Consider the following 13,374-nt stretch of genomic DNA (forward strand, 5'->3'; position numbering starts at 1 on the left):
TGATAGCCCCATGCCCAAATGCCTTTTTCCTTATCAGCTGGCAGCCTAATTCCTTGTTCTAGTGAATAACTTCACCACAGCTCTTGGGAAAGGCTACTAACTCAGATCTGCTATGGACAACCATACTGAGCTACCTAGTCAAACTATAGACCCAGAGAATTATAATCAACTCTGCCATGGAGGGCTGCAAAAAAAGGAAGCTTGGGCATCAGGCTTGCAATTTCATCCCGTAAAAGCTACAGAGATGCCAACAGAAGCTCCGGAGATCTCAGCCCTGGGAGAGGAAGGGTTTTTGCCTGGATGGTGTATGGATGTGCTACACCTACATTTGAAAGACCGGCCCAGGACAGAGGACTCTGGTGAGCTGCTGTTTGTGGTCTACATCCCAGTAGGGATGATGGGCTAAGGAAGAGGAGGAGTGGCTGCCAATATTTACAGGAAACAGTAACAAGAACAAAACCGTGGGATTGGAGAGTGAAGATGAAGGGGTAAAGGATGAGATTGTGCAGCAATTCCAGATTCTGAAAGTGAAAGCAGAGAATTCGTGGAACTGGTCAGTTGTTGGTCTGAGTGCACAGAAAACTAAAGCACGCACTTAAAAATTTCAATGTTCCTCCAAACCATGGTGCACCCACAAAATATACCACACGCAGCACATAAACCAAATTATGACCATAAATAAGTTAACAAAATATCATTCCAAGTTATATTGTAAATTATAATTATTGTAACTATCTGTGCTGTGTGCGACCATACGTAACTGCGTTTTGCACCTTGGCCCAACAGGATTGATATTTTGTTTAGTTGTATACATATGTGTAAACATGAACTTCAAGAGCGGTGGGTTTCGTTCACAACAGACACAACCTCTTTTCATATTTCAGGGTCTATACAAGTGTAGCTGTTAATGACATTTGTATGATTAATTTGTAAAATTAGCTGTCAATGTTTATTGTAGTTTCCTGTGCTACACACTTCATACATTGAGTTTTATTAACATATATGGCAATATTTTTGTTCTGTGTGTGATGTATGTTTTGTGGGTGCACTGTGGTCTGGAGGAACATTGTTTTGTTTGGTTGTATGTGTGTACAGTCAGATAACAATAAACTTGGAACTTTAAAACAGGGAGATTGTTGAATTCAACTCCAAGTTCCTGAACAGCTCTTGAACTATTGGCAGTGGAGAAACAATGGAGGTGACTGCAAGTAAAGGGAAAAGGGAAATATGCAAACGCAAAGTCAATTAGGTAAATATATCATTACAGAAAGCTCAAAAATAATCCCGTCAGACAAAACAGGGAAGTGCACAGAAAGCATTTTCGAACTGCATCACCAGCACAGTTACTTCTACAGCAACAAGACAGGATACGGTCACTCATGACCTGAGTCCATACAGTTATCTCAATACAGCCAGAGTCTATCTTGGGAGACTGGTATAGTGTACCAGTCATGGCATTGGTTGTAAGGGAACACCTCCTTCAATCTCTATCGGCAAGTCAAAGCCTTTCACACTGCCCAGCTATGAAGGCAGAACAGAGCTGGCTTCCACACTCTTCTCCAACGGATGGAAACCAAACAGCCAATTTTGCTCAAACCCCACACACAAAGAACTCTGCTTTCATGGCAGGTGATATTTGGAATTTGTTTACAGTGGCTGCAGATTTGAAAGGTAAAAGTTAGCCAGTGATTACAGACCCTTGTGGTTTAAAATGGAGTGGGTAACTCAAGTCCAACAATCCTCCTCCTTTCGCAGCTGGCCTTTGGACCATCCATGACAGAGTATCACCTTGCATGTCCCAAAGTAATTTCTAATTGAAACTGGACGATTGTATTTGCACAGGCGTTGGCCATGCAGCACCCTGTTTTAGAAAAGGTATAGTGAGTGATAGAAATATGGATGTTACGTGAGACTCTTGCAAGAGATTGGAGAGGTGGAGAATTGGGAAGGACCTTAGCACTAGGAGGCCAGACTAAGCCAATTTTAAAATTACCTTAATTCAAGTGATTGGATATAGGGTCATACGCAAAAAGAAAAACAAGATGCAGGAGGAACTCAGCAGGTCAGGCAGTATCTGTGAAGGGAAATGAGCAGCTGATATTTTGGGTGAAGACCTTTCATGTGATCTAGATGAACAGCCTCGAGCTTTCATCTGTTGACTGCTCATTAGCCTTCACAGACACTACCTGAACTTAAGTTCTTCCAACAGCTGATAAGTTGCTCCAGTAAGGAAGCATCTCCTGCAGACGACACTGCTGGAAGACCAACAAGGCCTTGGGCCACATTTCTGAGAACCCCAGTATCAAGAGGCATAACAGAGGTTTGTAATCACCGGGGAACTGGGCCTCTTAGTGTGGGTGGACGTATTTCAGGAAAGTGTTGCTGCCAAGGTGCCAATTTTAAAAAAGAGAATTCTGTCATGTTACCTGATGTGACGGACAGGTTCGAAGATAATAGCAAGCTCCCCAATAAGGCCTTTTTAAGGAAATTTGTCTGTTTTGGAACATTGTGGAGTTTGAGAGCAGTTTTGTTTTGGCTTTACCACTGGAGCTCTAGGGGGAGCTCCTTTCCATATGACGACTCTGACCAGCATTCTACATATTGTGATGTTTAAGAGCTTTACTTGACTGCCAGCTGTTTGTAGGAGCTCCCCAATTATCTCCATGCCCTCCAGCCAGTGTCCCTGTGACACCATCTCCTTTGCAAGGCCATTTCCACTGTACCATGCCCCTGGCTGAGAAGAGACAACCAACATCAGCAGCTTTGCAACTGCAGGGTGCTGCATGGCCAACGCCTGTGCAAATACAATCGTCCAGTTTCAATTAGAAATTACTTTGGGACATGCAAGGTGATACTCTGTCATGGATGGTCCAAAGGCCAGCTGCGAAAGGAGGAGGATTGGGCATGGGGGCTGGCAACTCCATCCCATAAAAACCTGTAGCTACAGAAGGTGCAAAGGCCTCATCCCTGGGAGATGAAGGATCTTGCCCAGAAGACATTTGAAGTTGTGTGGTGAAAGCAGAAGCCATAGGATCAATCAACCTTCTATCGGCCCAGGCCAGAGGACTCCAGCAAGCTGCTGCTAGTGGTCTACAATCCTAGTAGGGGTGATGGGTTGAAGAAGAAGAATACAAGATGACATTTCCTTTCTTAACCTGGAGCTGAAAAGCAACTGTGGAAATAAAAAAAAATAGTGGATGCTGCAATATAAATGAAAAGTGGTGGAAATGCTCACAAGTCAGTCAGCACCTGGGAAGAAACAAACTGCGATAGCTATTCTGCCTGCAGTCAGCTCACACAGCATAGCACAGACCAGCAACCACAGCTACAATAACTGGGCTACATAGCTCAGGTACATAGGCTCTGCTCTCGGAATATCAATAAATAAAATTAAAGATTTAAAAAATCAAAGCTCCATTTTGCAAATACTAAAATAAAAACTCTTAAGTGTAAAATAAGACTTCTAGTTTAACCAAATGCACACGCAATGAATTAAATTAAATAAATAAGTCCTCTCAAGCCTTTGGCAAATCGCTTCAGCCCAAGATATCAAAGAGAGACAGGTATGATTACAACAAAGAGTCAGTATTTCCCTGGTACTCTACACTCTCTGTAGCAGCTACTCCTGTCTGCGGTAACACTGCAATGTACGCCCCACCCCACATTATCATATTGCTCATATGAGATGGCAGAATTTTCAGGTGATTGAAGGTAAGTTAAGGTGGGGATGTCAAGAGGTGGATTTTGTTTTACACACAGAGTGGTGGGTGTGTGGAACACCCTGCCAAGGATGGTGGTAGAGGCAGATATATTATGGACATTCAAAAGGCACATGGATGATAGAAAAATGGAAGGCTATGTGGGAGGGAAGGGTTAGATTGATCTTGGAGAAGGTTAAAAGGTTGTATGCTGAAGGTCTGTACTGTACTGTTCTGTGTTCTATAGTCTATCACACAGATACAGATACATGCAGTCCCAACACAGATACAGAACGGTTAACGATAACCTGGGCACAATATGTCCACTCGGAAGGACAGACATATGCCATCTCATAGCAAGGGGCAGCTATAGAAAACAGCCGTCCTCAAGCAATGGCTCCCTCTCTCAATACTACAGTTCATGCAATAAAGTATTTTAATATATTCCAGGCCATACCCAATAATTGTAATACATGAAGCTTGGCTGGGAGGCTTCTCCTGATCCAACACCAATGTGTAAGGAAGTCTATGTCCAGGGGAGAGACTGTCTGCTGTGCATAAGCCATTCCGACTGGGACAAGGGTCATAAACCTGCTGCATCACCAGTAGCACTTACCCTGCACTGAATGAACACAATAAATTCTGCAGATACTGGAAATCCAGAGCAACACACACAAAATGCTGAGGGAACTCAGCAGGTCAGGCAGCATCTACGGAGAGGAATAAACAGTTGACGTTTTGGGTCTAAACTAGTCCCGATGAAAGGTCTCAAAGTATTGACTTTTTATTCCTCTCTACAGATGCTGCCTGACCCGCTGAGTTCCTCCAGCATTTTGTGCATTTTGCACCTTGCACTGAAGATGGTTTACACCAGCCCAGATGAAGAAATGTTCTGCTTTACTTTGCAGATTCACCGGCAGGCCAGTGACCTCCCAGAAGGAAGGGCTGCTGAATTAGCTACTGTCCCTATTACGTTCTGCAAAAAAACCCCACTAGAACTGGCAAATAGGGTAGTAAAAACATCTTAAACAAATGTGCCTGTCGCTTTTAGATTAAGGGATGAATTGCTTGTGCAAATTCATAAAAAGGAGCAGTGAAATTTTAAGCAGAAAGGGATACAAAACCCACACAAAAATGCTGGAAGAACTCTGCAAATCAGGCAGTATTCATGAAGGGTCTTATCCTGAAACATCTGCTGTTTATTCCCCTCCAAAGATGCTGTGCTCCTCCAGCATCTTGTGTGTGTTGTTAAAAATCTCTCGGCATCTGAAGACTCTCTTGTGTATCTCCTGGGAGATACAAAACAGGTTTTTTAAAAATCCTCCCTGTGTATAAATACATTGAAAAGTAGCATTGTGTGACTTTGATCAGTGACAGCTGGATCGTCTGCACATCTATACAGCACACTCAGGTAATGGTTGAGCACTGGGCACACCCCTGACACTTGCTGACTGAGTCTCCATACCTTTTAACGATGATGGTAAGAGGCTGTGCTCTGGGTATCAGTGGGGACTGGATTCTATTTGCTATTATTTGTTGTGGACAAATTCAACTGCATACAGAAAATGAACACACAACACCAAGTAGACGAGACCAGAGAACAACGAGGACTTGCTACAAAATGGGCTAGACATCGTCTCTGGATCAAAGCGGGCTTATTTTCTGAAAACACTGCAAGTCCGGTAATATGCCATAGAGCTGTCAAGCAGGGAACACCTTCAACATCATTCCTTCTGTTGCAAATAGGTCTGGTGGCATTTCCCACGCTCATTCTCTTTATCAGTCCAACACCAGTCACACTCTCACTGTGATGGACACATTTTAGATGCGTGCGATCAGCCCATTCTTCTCTGGCTCGAGGAAGTTTCTGACTAATGCATCAATCAGTTCGTTGAGCTCTTCTTCCAGGTGGTCTGTGTCACTGCAGAGAGAGAAAGTGCATTTCTTTTAAAGTCAAGCAAGCAGCTGGGGAAAAGGCCCAGGAGCACGGTCAGACTGCACGTGGAGTATTGTGAGCAGTTTTGGGCCCCCTTATCTAGGAGAGGATGTGCTGACATTGGAGAGGGTCTAGAGGAGGATCAAGAGAACAATTCGGGCAATGGAAGGATTAACATATGAGGAACTCTGGACCTGTGCTCACTGGAGTTTAGAAGAATAGGGGGTGGGGGGAAGAAATCTCATTGAAACTTATCGAATACTGAAAGGCCTAGATAGAGTGAACATGCAGAGGATGTTTCCCATAGTAGGGGAGTCTAGGACCAGAGGGCACAGTTTCCGAATGGAGAGACATCCATTTATAATAGAGATGAGGAGAAATTTCTTTATCCAGACAAGGGTTGGATCTGTGGAACTCCTTGCCAAGGACGGCTGGGGAGGCCAAGACATTGGGTATATCTAAAGTGGAGGTTGATAGGTTCTTGATTAGTCAGGGTGTAAGATGTTAAGAGGAGAAGGCAGGGGGATGGGGTTCAGAGGGATAATAAATCAAACATGGTGAAATGGTGGAGCAGACTTAATGTGCTGAATGGCCTAATTTTGCTCCGATGTCTTATGGCTAAAACATCTGCAAGTGTCACTCAACTGTATTCTATTTGTAGACACAAGAGATTCTGCAGATAATGGAAATCCAGGGAAACACACACAAAATGCTGAAGGAACTCAGCAGGTCAGGCTGCACCAACAGAGAGGAATATACAGTCAATGTTTCAGGCCGAGACCCTTATTCCGGACTGGGAAGGAAGTGGGAAGAAGCCAGAATAAGGTGGTGGGGGAGGAGTAATGAACTAAAGTGATAGGTGGAAGAGGTAAAGAGCTGAAGAAGGAATCAGATCGAAGAGAAGAGTGGACCAAGGGAGAAAGGGAAGGAGCCTATCCAATTCCTCCTTCTTCAGCTTTTTAATATTTCCACCTACCACCTCTCAGTTTCACAATTCCATTTCCCTCCCCCACACACCCACCTTCCCACCTCACCTGGTCTCACCTGTCACCTTGTACTTCTCCCCTCCCCACCTGCTTATACTGGCTTCTTCCTCTCCTCTCTCCCCCACCTTCTTATTCTGACTCCCCTCAGTTCCTTTTGAGAAGCAATGAAGGGTTCAACTGCTTACTCTTTCATAGTGCTGCCTGGTCTGCTGAGTTTCTCCAGTACTTTTGTGTGTTGATCTGCAGAACCTCTTCTCCTAGGAGCCAATCAAGTGACTGTTTGCTACACTCCCTTTGTTCCAATTATGTCCTTCCTCAGGTAGGGATACGTCAATTCACCGTATTTTAGATAGCAGGAGTCAGTTACTGACCTGTGTCCTGGGATTGTACAGATCTCAGCGTAATATTTGATTTTGGGCTCTGTGCCACTGACCCGGAGTGTGGCCACACAACCATTCAGGAAGGTGAAGGTAATCATCTGGCTGTTTTTACTGACTGGCAGCACCTGTCAGGGAAAATAACAGCTTATAAGACAAGTGTGGCAGAACACAGCACACATGCAGTGTCACCTTACAACATGAACTGCTGTTAAAAGTTCAAAGTAAAATTTATTATCAGAGTACATACATGTCACCACATACAACCCTGAGATTCTTTTTCTGTGGGCATACTTAACAAATCTACAGAACAGTAACTGTACACAGGATCAGTGAACAAACTGTGCAAATGTAAATATAGATAAATAGCAATAAATAACAAGCATGAAACAGCAAGATAAAGAGTCCTTAAGGTGAGACCGTTGGTTGTGGTGATGGAATGAAGGGATAGGTAAATAGGGGGAAAAACAGAGGACAATGATTAACTTATAACCAATCACCTTGTAAGCGCCTTAGCTTATTGTTTTGGACAGTCAAAAAGGAGCTTTACCCAGCAACTGGTGACATACTAGTCATTGTTCTCTAAAGATAGGCAAAGGCTCAAATAAGGAACTTTCCGATCTTGCAGAAGCAGCTCAAGGTATAGCTAAATATGGGAGGGATGAGGTAACGGCTAGCATGTTCTTGAGAAAAGGGAAAGGAGTCCGAATAGGAAACTGATGGGCTAGCTTTGGCTAAAAATAATTATAACTAACTGACCAATGATTATCTTACATCTAATTGTATCTTAGCATGTGATTGAAATGATTCTAACATTGTCTAAACTTGTAATCATTAGATTCCTGCTACCTGATCAATGTTATAAATTGTGGAGAATTGTGTAATTCGGGGGCAGTGTCTGTACTGGCTCTTTTGGGAGATCAGTCTGTAACTTCCCCCATAGCATGCTATGAGTAGAGAATAGAGGTTTGAAAAGAATTACGTGTGTCAGTGTATTTGTGCTACAATTGCTATTGCATTGGGTCCGATCGAGTATGACAACTTGGCGAGCCAGCCAGGAGTCCAAAAACGAGGAATCTCCGTTAGACGGTGTCAGAGGTCAAATCGGTGGCGGTGACCTGAGACAGGTGGGCCCACAAGGTAAGATTTACCTTGACCTCACTCATTAATTGCCCACCTTGACAATCCCCTTGTCTGGCGGGTAATCCTCTGATGGACTCCTTTCGAAACCTGAGTTGAGGATTGCCCGAGTACTACAGGTTAAAAAGGGGGTTAGAAGTCCCTGACGAGGTATAAGGTAAGGTAAGGGGCTGAAGTCCCCGATGAATTATTGTGAGTATTAAAGCCTGCCGGTGCTAAACAAATTGGGCATCAGATCATTGGTAGTGATCTATTACATTTTTCTTTGAGTGCGTTACAGCAAATTGGTCAGCGGGTTAGTGGCAGTAACCTATTACATTTGGAGCTGGTGACCTTTCCATTGGTGTAGGGGGGGGCAGGGCGTGTAGCGCAGTAAATTGACCAGCACAGGGCAGAGCAGACGTTTGGCCAAACACAGGGGAAGTGGCTCTCCCCTACAATCTAACCGGATGCTGTAAATATGTTTTGGGGTACATTTGTGACAATTTGCCTGTCTCAGCACCCTGCCTTAGACTGGTTGTTAAGAGGGGAAATCCCCCACGCGAAGGTCAGGACCATGAAGTGGGAGTGAGAAAAGGAGGCGGCTGACCCACCCGATTAGGGAGCATGGGGCAAACATTGCATAAGCCTGTAAATAACACGCCATTGTTTAAACTGTGTAAGGATGACCCAGAGAGAGAGAATGATTACCGAAGGTTATCGGCATGCCTAAATAAGAAATTGGAGAGTGAAATTTGGCCTCTGGGTGGGACATGGGATTTAGATAAATGTCCAAAGGCAGAAGAAGCAATCTGGAAGCATAATACCAGACAAAAATTGAAGGTTTTAATGTCCAATTGGAGAAAAATGGCCAAGGAATTAAATAAACAAAGTAGCTGAGAGCATAACGCACGTCGCAGAGGGATTAGTGTATGTGACAATGAAGGAAATTCGAAACCGTGGGAGATATTAAAAGGACTGTGTGAGGATAACGATAAGAATAAGGAAAAACAGGATACGGAAAAAAGAGATAGGTGGGCTAAGGATAGGCGGAAGGATGATGATGAAGCCGGCAAAAGTAAAACTGAGGTAGCTCTTGACCTGTCTGGACTGCCCATGCTCTTTAATGGAAATGAGACTGAGGAGGAGGAGGTATGGCACATTCCCATTGCCTGCATTCCAACCCACGGCGCCGCCACCCCCATATAACGTTACTGCTGTCCAACCCCAGGCACTTCCGAATACACCGTCCCCGTCCCGAACCAGGGACAACTATGACTCTGGTATTGAAAATGATGATTCTGAATACCCGAGACACAGAGGGAGAGGGATCCCGGGGCAATTTCCCAACAGGGCCGTTCCCAACCCTAGGGTAGGACAGCCGAACCAGGCGGCTACTATGCAGGTTTATACTCCTTGGAAGCCCCAAGAAATGTGTACGATCATGAATCAGGCCCCGAACAGGAAAAATGATTCCGAGGGATTTATCGATTATATGGTTGGTACAACCCAAATGTTTCAGGCGACTCCCCAGGATCTTTTTAGCTTGTGCTGCATGGCCCTTACAACCAGTGAACAGCAGAAATGGAAAGAAGCTATAGGGCATCATGCCAATTGGGAGTCCTTTTCCACCGCAATCCCACTCGCAGAACAGGTGGATAAGATAAAAAAGGCTCTAAGGAAAGCTTTACAGCGTCCCGTAGACATCGGTAAGGTCCTTGAGTGCCGCCCAAAGGCGTGAGAAGACGGTTGCGATTTTTGGGAACGCTCTGCTCCCTTTATGCAACCTACACTGGAGATGCGGCCTATAATGCCGGCAATACTTCGCCCCAGTTTATTTCGATGATATTGCAGTGCCTCCCCGAGGATGTGTCCAAGGCTATTGGAACGGATATGGACTGGCCCGATGGGAATAAGCAGGACATGAAAAGGGCAGGTGAGCATTTCTGGAGTCATGCAGGGATTCCAAGCCAACCGCAGTAAAGCATGAAATTGTGCAGCCTATGCATCCGGTGGTCCCTACGATTTTAAGCAACATTCCACCGGACTCCCAAGTTTTTACTATAGTAGATCTGCAGCATGCGTTTTGTTTTGCAATACCCCTTGCTCCTGAGTCACAGTACCTTTTTGCATTTACCTTTCAAGACCAGCAGTACACTTGGACTAGCTTACCCCAAGGGTTTGTGCACTCCCCCACCATATTCTCACAGATATTACATAGGCAGCTTAGCGATTTACAATTTCCCGGGGGCTTGACGGTAATACTGTACGTAGATGACCTCCTAATGGCAAGTCCGTCAGAAACCTCAAACGTGCAGGACACCAATACGCTTCTGAATGCTCTGCATTCATGGGGATACATGATCCCGCCCCGAAAAGTAAAGAGAGCCCAATGACAAGTGAGATTTCTGGGAATCCTTTTGACTGCAACCGAAAGGCAGCTCACCCCAGAAAGGGTAACCCCAATCCTTGCGACGCCCCCTGCCATCTACGCCGAAAGCCATGCGTGCTTTCCTTGGGCTGGTAAACCTTTGCAGACAGTGGATTCCCAATGTTGCTCTGTATACAAAACATTTGAGCTCTCTGGCTTCCAGTGCACTTAAGGGGCCCCTAGAGCTAACTGAGCAACAGAGAGAAGCCTTTGAGGAATTGAAGAAATCCCTCTCGAGAGCGCCTGCTCTCGGCCGCCCACTCTACAACCGTCCGTTCCAGCTTTTTGTGAATGTTTTAGATGGCTGCACCACTGCAGTGCTCACTCAGATTCATGGGGGCAGACGCAGGCCTGTTGCCTATTATTCCACTAAGTTAGATCCCATAGCGCAGGGATTACTCCCTGTTTGCAGATGCTTCCGGCCATTTACTCCCTAGTTATGGCTGCTTCCAACAGCCAGTTACAGTGTATTAGCACTGCTCCCCACCCACCAAACCCAACATCTGACTCAGGCCAGACTGAGCCGTTATGAAATAACATTACTTAATAACCCACTCCTCACCTTTGCATACGGTGATACCATCAATCCCGCTACATTTTTAGAGACGGCACCTGTTGGGTTGACTTGAGCCTCCTCATGACTGCCTGCTACGGAACCATTTCCTCACCTCCTCCAGGACCCCCATCCACAATGCCATGTGTGTAAGGAACCTCCTTCCCGAAAAATTAGCCATTATTAAATGTTCAGCTCATCTAAAAGACGAATCTGCAGTGACTAAAGGAAATGGTAGAGCTGATTTGGCTGCCAAGCAGGCTGCGCAGGAGGCAACCGCTATACTCTTAACTGCAGAACGATTGGCCTTCACCCTGACTAAAACACCACGAGCGCCGGGCACTCCAGACAGGGCTGCAGTTCAAAAGCCCCAGGGGGACGCCCCTGATTCAGAAAAACAACTTTGGAAGACACACGGATGTACGCATTCACACCGATGGCATACTCCAGTTGGCCAAGTTTGTATTTCTAATGCATTGCTGCCTATGTTGCTCGATTGCTTGTATACGGACACCCACCTTGGCAAGGGGGGAATGAGTAATATTTTGCTCCGTACATGGTGGCACCCCAGGCTGGAGGAAGCTGCTGCAGCAGCCTGTTTGATTTGCCAAAAAACAAACGTGGGAAAGGGAGTAAAGTGTGCCCCAGGGAAAACCCCCTTGCCAAATGGTCCTTTTGAATGTATTCAGCTTGATTTTATCGAACTACCACGCATACAATGTTATAAGTATTGTTTAGTGATTGTGGATGTGTTCAGTAAATGGATTGAAGCCTTTCTGACCACCAATAATAAAGCTTCTATGGTGGTAAGGTTGTTACTTACAGAGATTATACCAAGATTCGGAGTGCCCAGACAAATAGGTTCGGATAATGGCCCCCACTTTGCAGGAAATATAAATAAAGAACTATGTGAGGTGCTGCGCATCGAACCGCAGTTTCATTGCGCTTACCACCCAAAGGCTGCAGGAACAGTGGAACGGGCCAACTGCACCCTGAAAAACAAGCTGTCTAAGTTAATGTCCAAAACCGGACTGAGTTGGCTGAAGGTCCTTCCGCTGGCTTTACACCATATGAGAATTACCCCACACTCCACTACAGGGGTATCTGTAGCTGAAATTGTTTATGGGCGCCCTGGAAAGACCCCATGGGACACTGACATGCAGCCTCCCACCCAAATTGATCTAAATGTCATGGGGGACGAATTGCAGAAGTACTTTCGCCAACTAACATCCTCTCTTAAGTTTCTTCACTCCCAGGTGCAGAATACCCTTAAGGAACCTGGAGGCCAGGAAAAGGAGTGGCCAGAGTTGAAAATTGGAGATTTGGTACTGATCCAGGATTGGGAGCATCCCAAGCTTGGACCCTGGTGGAAAGGGCCATTCCAGATACTGTACTCCTGCAAACACCAACGGCCGTTAAGGTTCAAGGGCACAACCGCTGGATCCACCTGAGTAATTGCAAACGATGGGCTCCGCAGGTGGACTAAAGACTGTTATTGGACTTTTCGCTATTATGATTGCCCCCGTGGCATTGAGCCTGAAGGACAATTTATTTTATAAAGCTCACATGCGTCTGCATGGTAACTGTACTGCATGTTAAACTTTGGTACAATCTATAGAAGCATTGTTTGTTGCTAACCCATCAGGGCTAAATTGGGCAGAAAATAACTTAATAGTGGAGGATAGATCAGGGCAGGATGTAAGGGGATAAGGGGAAAGTTTAAAAGGGGGGTCAGGGGAAAGTGTCTTTGGAGAGTGGGGGATGAGACTGCAGGTAAGGGTATTGGGAATTATCCCTTCTGTTTTTCGGGAGAAGGGGAGGGCCGCGTCCTTGCCAGGGTAGCCCGGGAGATACCTAGCCTGAAGAACACTTGTCCGGACCGCCAATGTAGGATAGACCAGGGAATATTCTCTTGCGAATGTATCCACGAACTGTGCGTGCCCCTCTCTAAGGGAACTCAGTATGTGTGTGGATATTGCAATGGGACTCATGTGTTGGCAGGTTCAGAGACTTTTGAATATTCCTCCCCATATCTACAGAAGCACTCGTGGTGTGATAAAATAGTGAGTTACAAAAAGACTTGCTACAGGGCCAAGGGAGGATATGTGTTATTGTTTAATGGCACTTATACTACAGCTACCACCACTCAGCCTAACCTCTTTGCAGTAGGAGCGATTGGACCACTTTCTGCTCCCTGCCCCCAGGCTGCCCATGTTCAACGGCGACTGACAGCTCGAGCCGTGAGTAAAGAATTCTGTGCTGACTGGAGGAGTC

The 13,374-nt window shown here is 45.5% G+C and overlaps 1 protein-coding gene across 1 annotated transcript in view; it reads right to left on the reverse strand.

Moving 5' to 3' along the window:
• Positions 1-1,815: 1,815 nt before the first annotated feature.
• pgm2l1 (phosphoglucomutase 2-like 1) overlaps positions 1,816-13,374 on the reverse strand; it is a 167,211-nt gene continuing 155,652 nt past the window's right edge. Inside the window, exons 13-14 of the mRNA XM_072262471.1 lie at positions 6,992-7,125; positions 1,816-5,619 (exon numbers count right to left, since the gene is read on the reverse strand). Of these exons, the coding sequence (XP_072118572.1) occupies positions 5,520-5,619; positions 6,992-7,125 (234 nt within the window). The 3' untranslated portion in view covers positions 1,816-5,519. The remainder of the gene's footprint in view (positions 5,620-6,991; positions 7,126-13,374) is intronic.

The sequence above is a fragment of the Mobula birostris genome, chromosome 7 (assembly GCF_030028105.1).
Source record: "Mobula birostris isolate sMobBir1 chromosome 7, sMobBir1.hap1, whole genome shotgun sequence".
In the NCBI taxonomy this organism is placed as follows: Eukaryota; Metazoa; Chordata; class Chondrichthyes; order Myliobatiformes; family Myliobatidae; genus Mobula; species Mobula birostris.